The sequence below is a fragment of the Galeopterus variegatus genome, unplaced genomic scaffold (assembly GCF_000696425.1).
Source record: "Galeopterus variegatus unplaced genomic scaffold, G_variegatus-3.0.2 Scaffold940, whole genome shotgun sequence".
Classification (NCBI taxonomy): domain Eukaryota; kingdom Metazoa; phylum Chordata; class Mammalia; order Dermoptera; family Cynocephalidae; genus Galeopterus; species Galeopterus variegatus.
The window spans coordinates 210035-227777 of NW_007727051.1; the positions used below are offsets into that span (position 1 = coordinate 210035).

The 17743-nt window shown below is 42.3% G+C and overlaps 1 protein-coding gene across 1 annotated transcript in view; it reads left to right on the forward strand.

Moving 5' to 3' along the window:
* Positions 1–17699, forward strand: part of STXBP6 (syntaxin binding protein 6 (amisyn)) — a 173253-nt gene extending 155554 nt beyond the window's left edge. The window contains exons 4-5 of the mRNA XM_008573610.1: positions 11107–11264; positions 17453–17699. Of these exons, the coding sequence (XP_008571832.1) occupies positions 11107–11264; positions 17453–17476 (182 nt within the window). The 3' untranslated portion in view covers positions 17477–17699. The remainder of the gene's footprint in view (positions 1–11106; positions 11265–17452) is intronic.
* The last annotated feature ends 44 nt before the right edge of the window (positions 17700–17743 follow it).

Genomic DNA, 17743 nt, shown 5'->3' on the forward strand with positions numbered 1-17743 from the left:
AGGACCTGTTTGCCGGTTACCTAGCTCATAGACCTGCGTGTGAGGGGTCTGGGGACCCAGCTTGGCCTGTGGGGGGTCTGGGGAACCAGTCTGGCATGTGAAGGGTCTGTGACCCAGTCTGTGAGTGGGCTTGAGGGGTCTGTGGGCTTCAGATCCAGCCCTCGCTCAATAATCGGCCCAGTCAGTGCAGGATTGCCGACAGGTAAAAGAGCGCTAAAACTGTAATCACAGTTTAACACTTTAACACTTTAGGTAGTTTAGACAGATAAAACATATGCAAAAATAACAATTACAGTACTTAAAGGAATATTATCTTCAAACCTTTTGTGAACCAGCAACACCATGAGTTTAATTTGTCTTCATGGTAACTTTACTTCTTTACAGATCTTCCAAATTTAATCAGACTGCTTATTTTCACATTTCCTGAATCTAGAGGAATCAGGTTGTCAAACAATCGGTGTTTTGGGTGGAGGCACAGGGCCTTGTGTCTTCTAAAGTAATTCAAACTTGAATCCCTGGATGTCTCAGTCTCTTTTTGTAATTGAACTTCATGTTCCCATCATTAACACTTTATAAGCCTATACTTTTTACATGCATCCAGTGTTTCACCTTGGTGGACTTTTTCCCAGAACGGTCCACCCCTTACTCTGCTTGGTCAGCGTTATATAATCCTCCACTGTGTCATTATCGTATGCCAGTCTGGTATGTTAGTATTATTGGAAACATACAGCTGCCTTATTAATATTGTAACTTGTCAGGTTATCTAGAGGTTTCTTTCCCTTGGAGATGCACTCTACTCTGAACAGATGGCCAGATTTCTACAGGAGAGAGCACACTCACTACTTTGGGATGCTTCATTGTCACTCTTTCTACTTAATGGTCGTCTTTGACCACTAATGCTCATCAGCCCTTTCTGTAATAGTTTCTACTCTTTGGGGAATTCTTTGGCTTACTTATAGTTTTCTGTATTTACTCATTGCTGTTCACACAGATGGAGACAAATACATACCTTTGTGTATAGATTAATACTTAGAAGAAACAAAATACTCAAATATTTTAATACTCCTCACTAATTAAAATCAATCAATAAATTAAGCATCCAATTATCAGCTTTGTTTTGTATTTCGGCTTCATTTTTGTACATTTTATATTCTCTTTCTCTTGTGTATCATTGAGAAGTTATGGCTTCCACAAATTTATATAAAATTACTGTAATTATTACCTTTAATATTATGACTTATTACTATTGATGTTCGAAATATCACAACTTGCCCAGGGCGTTTTGCTTTAAACAGCTTTTTTTTTTTTTTTTTTTAGCACTATTTCTAACATCTTTGAAGTTATCCTTGCTGTCAGGCCTGAAATACCTTATTATTGCCAATCTGAGTTTTCCTCATGCCAAGGCATGGAATCTGCTACTTTCCAAAGAATTTTGTGTTTTTCTAGCAGAATATATCACAAGACACCAAAATCTGAGTGCTACATTTGCATTTGGTACTGATGCTCAGGGTGGGGGTGAGAGATAATGCTACTGCTATTGTTGGGACATTGTTAGGGATAGAGCTGGAAACAATGTCCTTCATTAAACTTTTATTCACATTGATTTTTTTCAAATTCATGTTATATGTTCTACCCTGCCATAGGAAGAAACTGATAAAACTTTAAAGATTTTCTAAAATTTGTCAAGAAACAGTGAGGCAGTAGATAGAGGTTGGGAAGCCCGCCCGGGGGTGGCAAGTAAGTAGTCTGAAACCGGATCAAGAAGGGCCTTCTCTAATTGATTGTGTCATATTATGAGTGAGCCAGCAAAGCACTGAAACAAGAAAGTGGTGTGATCAGGTTAGAAGGATGGAAAGAGGCTGATACACTGTAGAACTTAGAGAGTGGTGGCTGCTGTGGTTGTCCAGTAAGATCTGAACAGAGCTTGAAGTACCATCAGGACTAGAAATAAAGTGGAGGGCCAGGTGAAGAGCCCTTGTTAGGACAGAATGCGCTGGACTCCATGAGGATATGAGTGTGGGATATGACGGGGAGGTCAGAGTCAAAGACAAATTAAGCATGGGAGACTGGCTGGGCAGAAGGACTATTTATTAAGACAGTGAATTCGGGAGGAGCGGGTTAAGAGGAGTGCGTGAAGGGGAAGATTAGGTTAATATTAAGGTACAATTTGTGAAGCAGACAAGTATAGACAGTGTCTGGCACGTGTTTGTTCTATATTAGGAGTGCTGAATGAATCAGTTATCATGAATGACAAAGTGTGTATTTGTTACCTCTCTTTGTCATCTCTCTTCCCCTGGGTAATGGAGACACAAAGGATTACTCAAAGCTCATTTCTTCTGAGCAGTGAGAAACACCAAAGGGGTTAATTTCCAGGAACCCTCAAGAGAGAGGCATTTTTCCTCAGGAAGTTAACCCTAGACTGGGGTTCTTTCTCAATATTTATTCTCCAAGCCAGAAAGTTACAAAAAAGGAACATAGGTGGAGTTATGGCTGAGTATAGTTTAACAATAGAGGCTGGTAACATCAGTGAAATAACAAAGTGACATTCCATAATGCAATTTACAAAAGGTTAAGTTGATCCACCAACAAAAGCTTGTTTTTAGCAAATACTATCTTTTCCTACAGCAGTTTCCTCAGTATGTTTACATAACAATAAAGTAACTTTAGGTTAACCTATGGCTAAGTATAGTTTAACAATAGAGGCTGGTAACATCAGTGAAATAACAAAGTGACATTCCATAATGCAATTTACAAAAGGTTAAGTTGATCCACCAACAAAAGCTTGTTTTTAGCAAATACTATCTTTTCCTACAGCAGTTTCCTCAGTATGTTTACATAACAATAAAGTAACTTTAGGTTAACCTGCTCCAAGGGCATCTGTCCTTGAGCCAGCAATTTTGCTGTGTTACAATTCTTTATCTACAGCAGAGACTTTAGCCTGGGGAAAGTTTCCTGTCTTTTGCAAGCTTAACATTTCCATATGTAATTTTTAAAAGTTAGGTTATACCTGAAACTACAGGGCTTTGGAAACTAGGCCCTGTGAAATACATTTGCTTTATAAATGTTAATATACTCCACATGTATTGAGCTCATACTGCATTACTAGCACCAGGCTGAGTATATATATTTCATTGAATTCTCACAATTGACGCCGTGATAAATAGGTACTATTTTTATTGCCATTATACCAATGAGAAAACATAGGCCCATAGTGATTAAGTAACTTACCTGAGAGAGGCCACATAGCTGGTATTTGGCTGATCCCGACTCAAGCTCGGACCCTTCTGACCTGGTAACCCTCATCAGGAAAGGAATGAAAGGAATAATCAGAGTGATGGGGGGTGGGGGTGATGTGTCAAGTAATAGTGTGTTTCTGGAAGCCAAGAGAAAGCACAGCCTTCAAAAGCACTAGGCAGTCAACTCATGGTCCAGTGGCCAAGAGGAGTTTGAAACTCCAGTGAGTTGAGAGGACAGTGTTAGTAGACTGGGACAGAAACACTCCACTGAAAGTTCAAAATGATCAGGAAGTATGAGAGGTAACAGTAGGAGTAGACCAGTCCTTCAAGGTTAATGGTGGCTGAAAACTTGATAAAGACTTTCATGCCAGATAACTGAAGTTTCTTCAGCGATCTACTTTGTGCCACACACTGTTCTAAGTGCCCCCCTTGTGCAGTACCTCATTCATTCCTCACAACAACCTCACAAGGTTGTAACTAGACCACTCCTCATGACTGGTGAGGAAACCAAAGCCCATGAGGGCAATTTGTTCAAGGTCACACAGCTGGTCAGTAGCAGGCTCCACATGATGAACAGAATTTGGTTTTGGCCAGTAGCATCATGCAGAGGGTTTTCAAACTGTATATATCAGGACTTGAAATTATAGTTATTAAAGTAAAATTCACTAACTTCCAATTGTAATAAAAGCAGAGACTTGCAGATCATAGCTGGTTTGTTGCCAAACATAACCAAAGACGGAACAAAATCCATTTTACCAAATTTCGAGCCACTTTAGGTTTTTAACCTCAGCACAGGGGTTCCCTCTCTGAAGTTGCACTTCTGCCACCCATTCTGATAGCCCAATACCAAAAGAACTGTCCTTGGATTCATTCATCTGATACCCCATACCTCTTATAAAAATATGTTTATAATAACCAAGGTTAAATGAGTACTACAGAAACCAGTTAACTTTTCTGCACATCCTGATTTTAAGTGTTTAAAGAGACATGACTAAGATCCTAAATGTTTTGACCCATGTCATTGGGAATATTGGGACAGTGAATTGAGAGGAGACTCATAATTGTCTATAGGACAGGGAGGGGGCATTGGGCTTTTTCCTGAGTCTTTACTTAGCCTCTGGGGCACGTTTGTGACTTGGGAACAGGCAGGGGCGTTACACTAAATTACCTTAACATAGCCAGCAGAAGATATTTACATTTACCTGATAGAATGGTCCATTCTTCTTTCGTTGGTAACTCTGGCAATAGATAACTCCAAGGTGTCCTTCAAGCAGGCTTTATGGGCTTACAAAGTATTCCTGAGCACTGAGTCCATTTTTCTTTTTCATCTAGCTCTAGGCAACAAACAAATTTCATGGTCCCTGAAATTAGCCACCAACTTGAGACAAAAGATAATTCTAGAACTGCCATTCACCATGCTATATCTGTTCTGCTGCCTGATAAAGCAAGCCTTTTTAATGTAATTACATGACTTGTCTATCTGTTACTAAATTAATGTAAGACAGCCTGGATTTATTTCTTTTTTTCTCCTTTAACTTAGGAGTCAGTATAGTTTATTGTAGCATTTCCCAACAGGAATTCTACAGAATTCCACCCTGCTAAGATACTGTATGCAAAAGGGCCCTATGAGTAAATATGTTTTGGAAGCTCTGCATCTCATACCTCTCCTTTTCAAAATGCACAGTTTACATTAGCATGTTAAAGGTTTTTCAAAGTTCTGCAATAAAGGAGCTAGGGTAGATGTATTTTCCAAAGTCATTCTGCCTTAGAATTGAGTTTTCCTCGTAGCACTTTTTTTTTTAACCCACAGAACCACTTTGGGAAGTGCAGACACAGCTATTAAGAGTTTGGGAGTCAATCCCTGGGTGATGTAGGGTAAGTTTCTTCACCTCTCTGAGCACACATTTTCTTGCTGTGAAATAAGGCTGAGAATTTCTTCCTTTGAGGAATGTAACACCTGACCACAGCACATGCCACCTCCAGTGAATGGCAGCTGTTCTGTGATTGCGATCGCTGATGTTCACACTGCATCTGTGCCCAGCGTGGGTTAACAACTCTTCCTTTTAGAAAGGCTTGATATAACCAGGATTTTAAAAAGAATTTATCTGATCAGTCATTACCATAAGAGTATGTACAAATGAAATTTAACCTTTTGGAAGAATCTCCATCTTAAAAAGAGGATGCTAGAGGTTGTCCAACATTGAAATGCAGTTGTGTGACCTAGTATTGATTAGTCAGTGTGATGTATTGCCCCAGTTCACAGATAATTAATGGAGACTGTGAATTAAGAACCAACTTGTTTCTCTGCGTAGGCCTTTGGATTTAATTACTCTGTAGAAGTAAAAGCTATCATTATTATTTAAATTATTATTTATTTATAAAATGTTTAGTGCGAGTCACAGTATTAAGCAGAACCTCTTCTGAAGTATCAAAATTACCATGCAACTGAATTACCAGTGATGGGGGCAGAAGTGAGGCTTCTCATCACAGGAAGCAGAATAATGTGTAAGTGGTACTGAGTGGCTTTAGGACTGAGAAGAGACCAAGCTGTCAGGGAGGCAGGTCTCCATGTAACTTTTTATTTTACTGATATGTCCTCTAGCAGTAGAGGTGCTGAGCAAGGAGATGGCCACAGACTGGAAATAGAAAAAGGAAAGAAAAAACATCTTGGGTGAATCCCACATATTAATAGTCAGTAAAATTAAGTTCAATATTACTAATACTGAACCAGACTTACGTATCTTATGTCCTACCCATGAAAATGGTTTTGCTAAGAAAGTAATGCCATAAATGAGAATACAGTAGGACCCATTTAATCCAATAATAAAACTAATGTTTCTGGCTTATTAACAGATTTAACATAATAGATGTCCATACCAATTTTTGTGAGTTTATTTTCTCAGAACCCAAGTCCATTACACACACACACACACACAAAAAAAAAAAAAACATACCAATTTTTGTGAGTTTATTTTCTCAGAACCCAAGTCCATTACACACACACACACACAAAAAAATATATATATATATATATTTTCTCATTATTCAAATCAGTTTTCCTCTAAGTTAATTTGGATAAGTGGGGCTTTATTGTATAGCTATTCCTAAGTGGTTAAATTGATTATAGGGGAAAAAGTAGTTCAAGCAAAACAATTAAGAAATTTCTGTTTTAAAAGAATGCTGTTAGATGAGCGTGTTTACTCAGCACTGAGTGTAGGTAGGCATATACTTATTGGTCATTTATTTTTTAGGTAATTTTCCCTTCTGCCTTATTTTCCAGACAGGATAAGTATTTTACATTTCAATTATCTATATATGTATTTGAGATACAAAGTAGCTGCTGAAAATTCTGTTTAAATTGCCTTTTTACGAGCTATAGAATTAAGAAATTTAATTACCAAGATATAACCTGATGTCTAGGATGGTCAAATGAAATAATATTGATAGCTGTCTATTTTGTGTGCTTCTAAAAATCTTTCCCCCTCTTCTGTTGTCACTTTTCAGTATTCTTTGCTCTTGTTCCCTCATTTTCCTATACATTTAAATTGATTTTGTGTTTTCTAACAGTGGCTGAATATAGTGCTATAGCTTTATCTGAAGTTGCTCTCTCAATAGTCTTCTAAATCACTTAACATAAAAGATGCCAGCATATATATTTTTAAGAGCACACGTTGAGCAAGTGGAACTGATGTGAAGGCAACATCAATGAAGCAGGACTGGTCTCTGTTTTAGTCCCCAGAGACTATAATTCAAAAGGTAGTTGACTTTATTTGCTGTGGTTGACAGCTTCTTCTCAGACTACTTGAATAAATTTAAGTATTAATATGCTTCCTGTCTATTTAAAGAGAATTACTGTTTTATCTGCCTCAGGAGACTACTTTATTTCCAGATTTAACTCAGCACAATATGATGCACCTCAGCTTTTGAGCTAGGCGTCCAATTTTTTTTTTTTTTTTTTTTTCCTTTTTTTGTCTTTTTTTACTGACCGGTAACAGGATCGCAACCCTCAGTGTCGCGCCCATACCGGGGACCAGCAATGGGATTGCAACCCTCGGTGTTGCCCCCGCACCGCGCTCAGCCAGTGAGCGGGAACCGGTCGAGCTAGGCGTCCTATTTGCAAAGCATGCCTTGAATATGTATTCAGCTCCCTCTCTGAGTAACATGATGTGCTGCACGCAGCAGGATATACAAGGATATCTAAGAAGTATCATCTGCAATCCTCAAAACACTCAGCCCCAAAATAGTAGAGAAGAGAGGGGGACATGCAATGGAATTGGGTAGGATTGTGCCATTTTTCCAGTGTTCCTTAGAGAGTGAATATGGTCTTACGGGAGGTGGAGGACAAACTTCCATTGAGCATCTACAGGCACTCTGTATACATCTTCATCTCCATGGTAGCCACGTGAGGTAAATGGCTTAACCCATGTCTTACAGATGAGGAAATTGAAGATCAATAATTTAAAAGTCACTCCCTCAAAGTCATTCTGTCACTTGCATCAACATAACAGTGCCTGTCACATGATATGCACTTTGTGGATAATATTGAATGTTGAATAATCTTTCCGGGAAGCAGTTTTTAGCATACACCAAGAGCCTCTAAAATGCTTATGTCCTTTCATTTCTAGCAATTTCATTTCTAGAAAATATCAGAGATGTGATAAAGATTATGCATATGTGTGAGGCAGTGAGAATAGTGAAGAGGGCAGAGTGGAGAGAGCTGTAGAGGAGGTGATCTTTAGTTGTATAGGGTAAAAGTGATCGAGGAATCTAGACTAGACTCCCAGATTTCTGGCTGGATTAAGGAGCTGGGAAGATATTGGGATTATTCACTGAGCAGGGGACCCCAAAGAAAAAGCAGGTATCAAGGGAAAGATAATGGGGTCAGGTTTAGACATACTGAATTTGGGATGACTTTGGGTCATTCAGTTGAAGTTGTCCAGTAAGAAAAACATATAGGTCTGAAGCTCAGCAGCACAATCTAATGAAAGATAAAGGTTTGGTCATTGAAGTCATGAGCTAGATAAGATTGCCCCAGGGAGAGTCTGTAGATGCCAAAGAGAAGAGGATGAAGACAGAAGCCTAGAATTACAGTGGAAGCAAGAGGATCCCAGAGAGAAGAAAGTACATAAGCAGAAGATCTGAGTCAAAAGAAGAGAAAGATTAGAGATTTAGGGAATGGTCAACGTAATGAAATGGTGCACTCAGGGAATTTGTAATCCAGGTGAGAAGTCATTGCCTCTGCAGGTGGAGAAGTGAAGTAGGAGAGGAATTGCCCGTGATTGTACTCAATTAAGCACCCAAAAAGGATATAGACAGTACCTATGGAGTTGAAGGGAAGGAGAAAGTGGAAATGACCTGAAACTTGATAAAGTTGGTGAGACTTCACTGGGCCTTTAATGTGGGTAGAATTGAAACTGGGAGAGGTCATTTCAACTGAAGGAATGACATTTGTTCAAATTCATCCTCATGCCTGAAAATAATTGAAGGTAGGTTCCCTGTTGATAGTTGTCAGCAGTGTCATCTTTGTATAGGGAAGACAGCATTTATTTCCCTTTTAGTTATAACATTTGGCTCTCTTAATTATAACAACTATTGGCTAAACAGTATCATATAAAACAGACGTGGTGTTACCTGACGTTATGTACAAGATTAATTTCAAGGAAGTCATGACAAGAAAGCAGCATGGCTTATGTGTAGTGGGTTTATTCCAGAAATTCAGATGTGTATAACTTTTAGGAGATCATGTGGCTTAATTCCAATGGAAAAAGACAGGTCTTGGTTGCATACCCTCTTAGTTTTATGGCAGCTAATTCTGAAATCCCTTTTATTTATTGCAGCTATTCCGAGCTGTGAAGTTGCAGGTTCCTTGCCCCATCTTTTCCCATTCCTCTGATGACTAAGCTGTGGCTATATAGAAAGAAAGGGAGGAGATTTTCTTGTGCCCTTCCCCCACTCCCCTGTACCTTCCAGTCCCTTCTTCATCTTCTCATTCCATCCCATTGGTCTTTTTCTTCTAGAGAGCACTTACTTGCAGTGGCATGGGCAATAAATCTTAATTTACCAGGAGGAATACCTTGAGGACAGAAATGGTCCAGTATTACCTTGGGAAATAACCTGTCTAAACCTATCTCTATGCTAGTCTGCCCACAACTCTGTCATAGTGATTGCTTTCCCAGACCAACACCATATCTGCAAAGAGAAAAGTACAGAGTAAGGAAAAGTCATTGAAAAACCAGTTTCCTGTACTAGCCATGTCACTTCCGTAGTGATCTGATCTTGTGCAAGCTTTTTAATCTCTACTAGCCTCAGTCTTAGTAGAATTTTTGCAACAGTCAAATGAGATAATATTTGTGAAGGTTCTTTATGATTACAAAATGCTTGTCAAATGTTAGTGGTGGTAGACTATCATCATAGTCATGAGTATGATGTGAAAGCAAAGGGGGGAACTGAGATTTCTCCTCCTAAATCTATTCTGAAGACACAGACCTCCTATTCCTACCCTAGTGTTCAACCATGTTTCTCCAGACCTGCATCTCCTCTGCTCCCTGTTCACCTGTGCTGATTTATCTTGGTTCGTGTGCTGCTTGATGCAACTGGGTAACACCAAGTTAACCCCATTCTCCTTCCCTTAGTGTATGATTGAAGCCCTTGAAATTCACCCCTAAAGAAGAAAAATGGAAAACAATTCACTAAGTGCTTCCTCTAGGCCAGGCACTTTATTTGCCTGAGATCCTTTTCCACAAACCACAGACTGCTCCCATAGAGGAGAAATTAGGAAGCCCTTGCAGTTGAGACCAGTGGAAATTGCATTTCTATTAAAAGCTGTCTGTGGCTAGATGTATTCATCCCAGGTACAAAGTTAAATGATGTAATAAACTTATTCAAAGACATAAAGCTATTACATAAAATGCCATTAAATATACCCCACTCAATGTTAACTAAATTCAGCTATAAATTTCCTTTTGTTGTCATTTTGCAAGTTGCTAGTTCTCAGTGAGTTATGCCTATGTAAGTTCTTCACCTGTCGAATTTTGCTGCCCAGTTCTGGCAAATGAGATGTCAGGAATGCATGACCCTTAGAGATGGGATGGTTTTCAGCTTTCTCAGTGTCATCACTACTGAATTTAAAAATACCAAGTTCCTTCCAGGGCCAGTTTCTGTAACTGTTTTCCACCTGCTGGTTAAGTGTGGAGCTAAGGCTCCATATTTCACGTACTAAAGATCAGAGGCAAGGAGGCATAATCATCTAAGCCATGGCACCGGATTTAAGGTTGGGAGCCAACACATCTACTCTGAACTTTGAGGCTGATTTATAGCTGTCATGGAGCCATACGTTTAGAGGTATTGCTTACTTGCTGGTTAAAGGAATAAACTGGAGGGGAAGAGTTGAAAGGAATACAAAGCATTATATCTGGAAAAGTCTGTGGCCCCAGTTTTCCCATGGCATTCACCCAAACTACAGGTCAAAGGAAAGTGCACGTAAGATTCAGATATGTCTCATTGAACTTGCCTGATTCTGTGAATTTGTCAGGATTTTCATTTCCCTTTGTAAGCCAAGTCCTACATCTAGATGACCCCCGCCCTTTTGAGCCTCCCCAGACAGAATGCTGGCAGAATGGAAATGGCAGGTCGGTGATGTGAGTGCAGCGAGGCACTCAGGATTTGCCCAGGTCCTGCAGTCAGTGGTGTTCTCCCCACGTGTGAGTCAGTCACACCAACTTGGAAGCAATGTCGACTTGTTTCTAGACACCAGAGGCCTTTCTGTAACGCGTCCTGCCCTCCCCCTGCAGTGCGCTCACCCGGCGGGGGTCTGGTCGCCGCAGGTCAGCCAAGCCAGCCTCTGACAGAGCTCTTGCTCTCCTGCTTCCAGGAAACAGCATCCTCCACTCAGCCGCCGACAGCGTGACCAGCGCGGTACAGAAGGCCAGCCAGGCCCTGAACGAGCGTGGGGAGCGGCTGGGCCGGGCAGAGGAGAAGACGGAAGACATGAAGAACAGCGCCCAGCAGTTTGCAGAGACTGCACACAAGGTGGGCCAGCAGGGCAGGGTGCCGGCACTGGGCTGCGGAGAGCTTCACCAGCACAGCTCCCGGGATGGCAGAGACAAAACCAGGCTCTTGTGTGTGTGTGTGTATGTGTTTTGGTTTTGGGTTTTTTTGGGGTTTTTTTTTATCCCCCTCTAAACAGTCTCCATCTGCTCTTACTAAGCACCTGGGCCATGAAAACTTTCTTCTTGTGCCTGGTTTCTTTAGATACTTCCTTTCCGATGTTCTCATCCCTGTCTCTGGGGTCTTTAGGAAATATGGACCATCTTTAGTTCCTGACCAGAAGATGAGGGCTCAAGTTTCAGGGCACAGGATAAAGGAGAACAAAAGAGATCAGGTCTTAGAATACCTCCTCCCTGGGTGCATGAAAGAACCCCTGGAGGACTGCAGGCTGCTGCTTACTTTCTCGTGCTGAGTCGAGCTCCTCTGCTCTCGTGTCTTCCCCAGTCTCCAGGCAAGCTCTAGTCCCAGCGTACCTCAGGGCTAGTTTTTCCTCTGAGAGGCGCTGGTTGTTATTTCAGGCCCACTATTCTAGAATTGTAAGCTTGATCACCCAGTCTCCAGGCAAGCTCTAGTCCCAGCGTACCTCAGGGCTAGTTTTTCCTCTGAGAGGCACTGGTTGTTATTTCAGGCCCACTATTCTAGAATTGTAAGCTTGATCAGACTGGTGCAGAGCTGCCGGCAAGATTCCCTCCTGCCTATGCACACACACACACACTCACTAGGGGCTGTGCCTTTCAGAAGGGAAAAGGGGAGTTTTTATTGGCAGCCGGCTATCTAAGGCAGTCACAAACCAAAGGAAAGAGAGGCCCTGTTGGTCAGGTGATAAAGAGGATTTATTGCTGTTCTTGTGCTTCAGATCAAAGGGCAGCTCCTTTCTGGCTGGTGATTCGAATTTAGGTTTCCAGAAACTACTTCTGCTGATGACTTATGTGGGCATGTCAGACTCACGATCTGGCCCTTCAGATACACTTTCCAGTTGACCTTTGGGGGAAAAAAAATCAATATGCTTCAACAGAAAATCCCACTTCTTCTGAGGAAACAAGAATGGACAACCTAAAAGCCAAGAGAAAAATATCCCCAGCTGAGCTGAGGTAGCTTCTCCCAGAGGCTGACACCCAAGCCCACCTGGAGATCCTATTTGAGTGGATGCTTCCTGCATCCTCTTTCCACAGATCTGTCTGGCTGTGTCATTAATTCATTAATTCTCTATCGTGACAGGATCTTACTGCACTGCTGACTATGGGGCCCTTTCGGAGTTCCTTGGAGGAGAATTGGCCAGATCTTTCTGAAAATGCAGGCAGCCCCGCTAGAGGCCAGGGCCTCAGATTGCTGTGGTTGGTGCAGAGGTGTGAACTCATATTGAAGGTTTCTGTGGTCCCTTCCTCCCATCTCCAGTCTTTGTGATACAGAGATAACTGTCTTCCAGTCTGGGAGGGGTGATAGTGCAGGAAGCTGTCTTTCATGTCTTCCCAAATGGACTAGAACAATCAATAGTGCACTGATAAAATTCTGCTAAAACAAGAGTTTAGGTTCATGATTGAATCATGGATCAGGTTACTGAGGAAGATTGAGAAATCACTCTAAGGTGGAGTACACAGTACCGGGATGTCATCCTGTAGGCGTCCCTCTCAGGGGAGGTTATACAAACACAGGATTGGATAACCTAACCAGATGGCCCAATATTCTTGGCTCTGGTAGCCCGGTTTCCCTGTTATTATGGCCAAGTTTGCTAGGTAGTAGGGAAGGCTGTATGGTACAGGAGTTAACATCTTATGTGTGAATCCAGCTGTCATTTTCCATCTTGGTGACCTTGGGCAAGTGCTTAATTTCTCCAAAGCATGTTTCCTCATCAGTAAAATAGAACTAATTAACAGTACCTACCTCTTACGGTGTTGAGAGAATTGAATGCATTCAAAGCTATTAGCACAATATGTAGCATATATAAATCTAAATTACTAATATTTATTTCCACAAAAGTAGTTTCTGCTGAACCTGCCCTATTCAGTCATATAATGAGCACTGTAGAGGGGTTGAAAAATTACTGGTGATTGAGGATCCTTAATACAGGGATAGGGAAGGAATGGAGGTAAAGATTTTGTGCCTTCCAAACTCAAAGAAAAAGTGGGATAGGAGAGCCTCCTGCTAACTGTTGATGCTATCAAAGCACAGAGCAGCCCTTGGGACAGGACCTGGTGGAACAGAAACTGGTGAGGGTGCCAAAGGCAAAGGGGTCTCTGGCTTTCATCAGTGGGGTAATCCATCCCAGGCAGTTACCTGCTTTTAGTAGAGAGGGCTGAGGCAGGGGTAGCTTGTATCTGTTTTGGTTTCCCCTCCCGTAGGTGTTCTGGGGGATGGGGGAATACACTAGGGTCTGTTAGTGTGTGTGAGGGAGGGTGAGACAGTGTCATAGCTAGATTTGCAGATTTCTAAAGCTGGGATATGTGCTTATGAATCATCGGCATTGGCACTATTCCTAATGAGCAGATTGACCTCTTTAGAGAAGGTGTGGCTACTTTCCCAGGGACTAGGACTTGTGATTTGGACCCGCTAGCATAGGCTGACCATGAAGATGTCATTTCACTGGCCAAGCACCAGCCAGGCCTGCTGGTGAGGGGAAAGCTCAGAGATGGAACCCAGACCTTCTGCCCCCCAGACACGTGTGGCTCTGTTGACTCATAAAGAGTCGGCTGTGTTTACAAGTGGAGGCACAGTGCACATGGTGAAACCTGAGCAAGGAATGGCAGTTCCAGGTGACAGTTCTCTAAGTTCCTGGCTAAAGGGCACCCAACCCCAGCTAGAGAGTACAGCACACCTTTCTAGACTGAAGAAGAAAAGGATTCTTTGGCCTTCTAACTTTTCCCAGGGCTCCTGCAATTACTCAGGTACAAGAGTGATTGGATCTCTTTAGCACAACCCTGCCTTTAACCAGCTACAATACTAGGCTGGTTTGGGGGGAGGGGGGATGTTTTGTTTGGTTTTTGTAGCTGGCTGGTTTGGCGATCCGAACCCATGACCTAGGTGTTATAAGGCTGAACTCTAACCAAATGAGTAACCAGCCAGCCTCCAACCCTGCCTTTAAGATATGTGGGTGCTTGTCCTCTTCAGAGCAGATGGAAAATGATCCTTCCCTCCTCTCCCCAGCACCCCCTAACCTCCGGTTAGCCTGGCTGGAGGAAGTGTGGTTCCTTCCTGAGCTGCAGGCTTGGCGCAGTCCCAAGCCTTAGGAAAGTGCAGCTCAGCCACAGAAGCAGGACTGCCACTTTCCACTGCCCCAAAAAGCACTGCGTTGCAGTGTGTGCAGCGCTTTGACAGCCCCGCCACCTGTGGCAAGTCAACAGGCAAGAGCATTGCCCACACCTAGGCATTCTCAGATGACATTTCTGCAGAAAGAACATTTGTCTGCCCTGTTTTGCACAAGCCTCCATTTGTGGGGAAAGCAGGGGTGAGTGGCACTTTTCTTCTTGCTGGGAGGGAATGACTATCTCCATACTACAGTCAGCTGTTTCCCTTGGGTCTTGGCCAGAAGGGACCTCAAGAGCTCAGGCCTCTTCAAGTAATGACTTTTTCATTATCATTCTCTAGGTGGAGTAGGTTACATAGTATTGAAAGAGAAAGATTTCCATGAGATATTAAGTGAACAAAATATATGAAAAGGAAATTTTAAACTCCTAGAGCAACTCTGACACCTAAATTAACCCATAAGCATTTAGAGTTGGAGACTGTTTTATAGACATATGAGAAAGCTGAGGTGTGGAGCAGCCGTGACTTAAGAGCTCAAGGTCATACAGCAAATTGGTAACAGCAGGTGTCCTGACCTCCTTCAATCGAGCACTCATTCTGCTGTACATCCTGCCTTCCATATTCTAAAGTTCCTAATTTCCAGAGAATTAAAAAAACTAGAATGACCCCTCTTTCTGCAGAAATACCTATCTTAGTTCATTTAGGCTGCTGTAACAATGTACCATAGACTAGGTGGCTTATAAACAACAAACATTTATTTTGCACCATTCTGGAGGCTGGGAAATTCAAGATCAAGGCACTGGCAGATTCAGTGTCTGGTAAGAGCCCACTTCGGGTTCATAGATGGTACCTTCTTGCCATGTCCTCACATGGTGGAATGAGTGAGGTGTCTCCAGCCTCTTTATAAGGACACTGATCCCTCCAAAAGGCCCCACTTTCTAATACCATTACCTTGGGGGTTAGGTTTCAACATCTGAATTTGGGGGAACCAAATATTCAGACAGTAGCATACCTTGAATCAGAATGTCCAATTAAGTTGAATTTCTACAAAGCCGAGAGGGTCACGGCCCAGGGGCTCCCCTTAGCTCCATTCCAGGCACACTGTCGTGGTAACCAGGGTCTGGTTGGAGCAGCAGCACAATCACTGCTGAAGATTAATGGCTGTGGCTGAATTGGCGCAAGCTTGTCAGTTGCAAGTTAACAGGTCAGTGATTACCAGGGCAGCTGCACTGATCAAGTGTTTATGGTTGATATTTATTATGCACAACACTTAACAGCTCTGTGTTAATTTGATGGTCCATGTTGCTAAATAATTTATAAAAATCACAGGCAGAGCCAAAAGTAGAGGCCATATGGTAGAGGTGCTCAGAGTATGTCCAGGGAGTGGGACAGATCCAAGGTAGAACCCTGGCTCTGCCATTTTTACTGACCTTGTCTCCTGGACTATAAACTTCAAGGTCTGGAGTTATTAGTCACTTATACCTTTCTTGGTAAAAAAAAAAAAAAAACCCAAAGCACTCAGCATGGTAGCCAGGACACACTGAGTACTTGACAGGCACTGTGTCTGACGGGGCTGACTGAGGCATCAGCACTGCAGGAGGTCTGTGGAGGTCTTCACTGGCATCTCCAGACATAGGTACCAGGAGCTCTTTCAGCTGAGGTTGCCCAAGCAGAGATTAACTTAGCAATGTGATGTCTGAGTCCACAGGTCCCCTCTCCATCACATGCAGACCTGGCCGGGAGCATTGCCTGTGAGGGACATGTTGGTACTGCTGTTGCTGGTTGCCTGGCTGAGGTGGCAGCCCCTGTTTATAACTTCTTTGTGGATGACATCAAGAAGAGAAAGGGAAGACTCTGATTGCCCTGGGCTTTGCTAGAGAAATGGGCTCTTTCCATCTTCCAGGATGATGCAGAGCCTTCCTGGGTGGAATCAGTGGGATCTACCTTACTAATTTTTATAAGGCACAGAGGCTGGTCATGGTGCAGATGACAGGGCTTTCTACAGAGTCATTGCCCACAGAGCCACCTGTTTGCTCGAAGGAATTCTGAGCCACAGACCCACCCCCCAGTCACTTGCAGCCCACCCATAGGGATTAATCCCTAACATCAGCCTCAGGACACACGAGGAATTACATACAGTTCAGCCTCTGCTCTGCCTTCTGGTTCACATCAGTGTATGGGCTCCTTGGAAAAGATCTGGCTAAGAAGAGCGAAGACAGATTAATTTTATGTTCTGTACCTGCATATCATTACCTAAATAAACCCTCATGGGTTCCACTTGAGCTTGAGAAGCTATTGAATGATACAGTAGTATTTGGTGTTCCCATTTCTAAAGATCTGACACTTTAGGAGACCACATTTCTCAAAAACCAATAGGAGTAGTAAATCAAGGTCTGGATTTGGTCTATTGTTTGGCCCTAGTCAATAACACAATGTAATTGTCAAGTGCTTTGGACTTGGTTGAATGTCTACTCTAATATTGAGTAGATTATTACACACTGTCTCTCTACAAGCTATTGATTTTTCATACTTCATGAGACTTTAGTAAATACATTTCTGGAGTGTTGCTTTTTCTGGATAACTAGTAACCTGAGAACCCCAGCTGTTCCTAGGGTAAGTCACTCATTCTGCCCGTGCATTGGTTTTCCCACTTGTTCCTTCGGTGGATGAAAGAACACCACACAGCACTCTTCCCCGCCTGGACACACATACACCAACAGAACTGCCATAGGGAAGAGTAACAGATGCAGTGTTCAAGCAACTATTTGGGAAAATGCTGCACATTTACTAGGTGCCACTGTAAGTGCTAATGGCCCCCTGCCACAGGGAGTGGAATCTTGGTGCTGCTTCTCACTGTGGATGTGGGGAGCAGCACAGTGAAATCTTCCTGCTGATAAAGTCTTTCTCTTCTCATCCCTCTCTCTCCTTAGCTTGCCATGAAGCACAAATGTTGAGAAGCTGCCTATTCTGGTGACCCTCTTAAGAGAAATGGAAGAGTTCATTCAGCAGTTTTTACAAGAATTCCAAGCCTCTGCTTGCTTCTTTTTTTTCCAGTATATGGACATTTAGGGTTTTTTTGTTTTTTATTTTCAGATGATAATATGAAAGAAAAAAATGTTGTGTTTATACATTTCCCTAATGATCTTGCTAAGAAATGCTACAATAGCATCAGCTTCATTGTGGTTTGGTTTTCTCATGTGTGTATATATGTGTTTATGTTC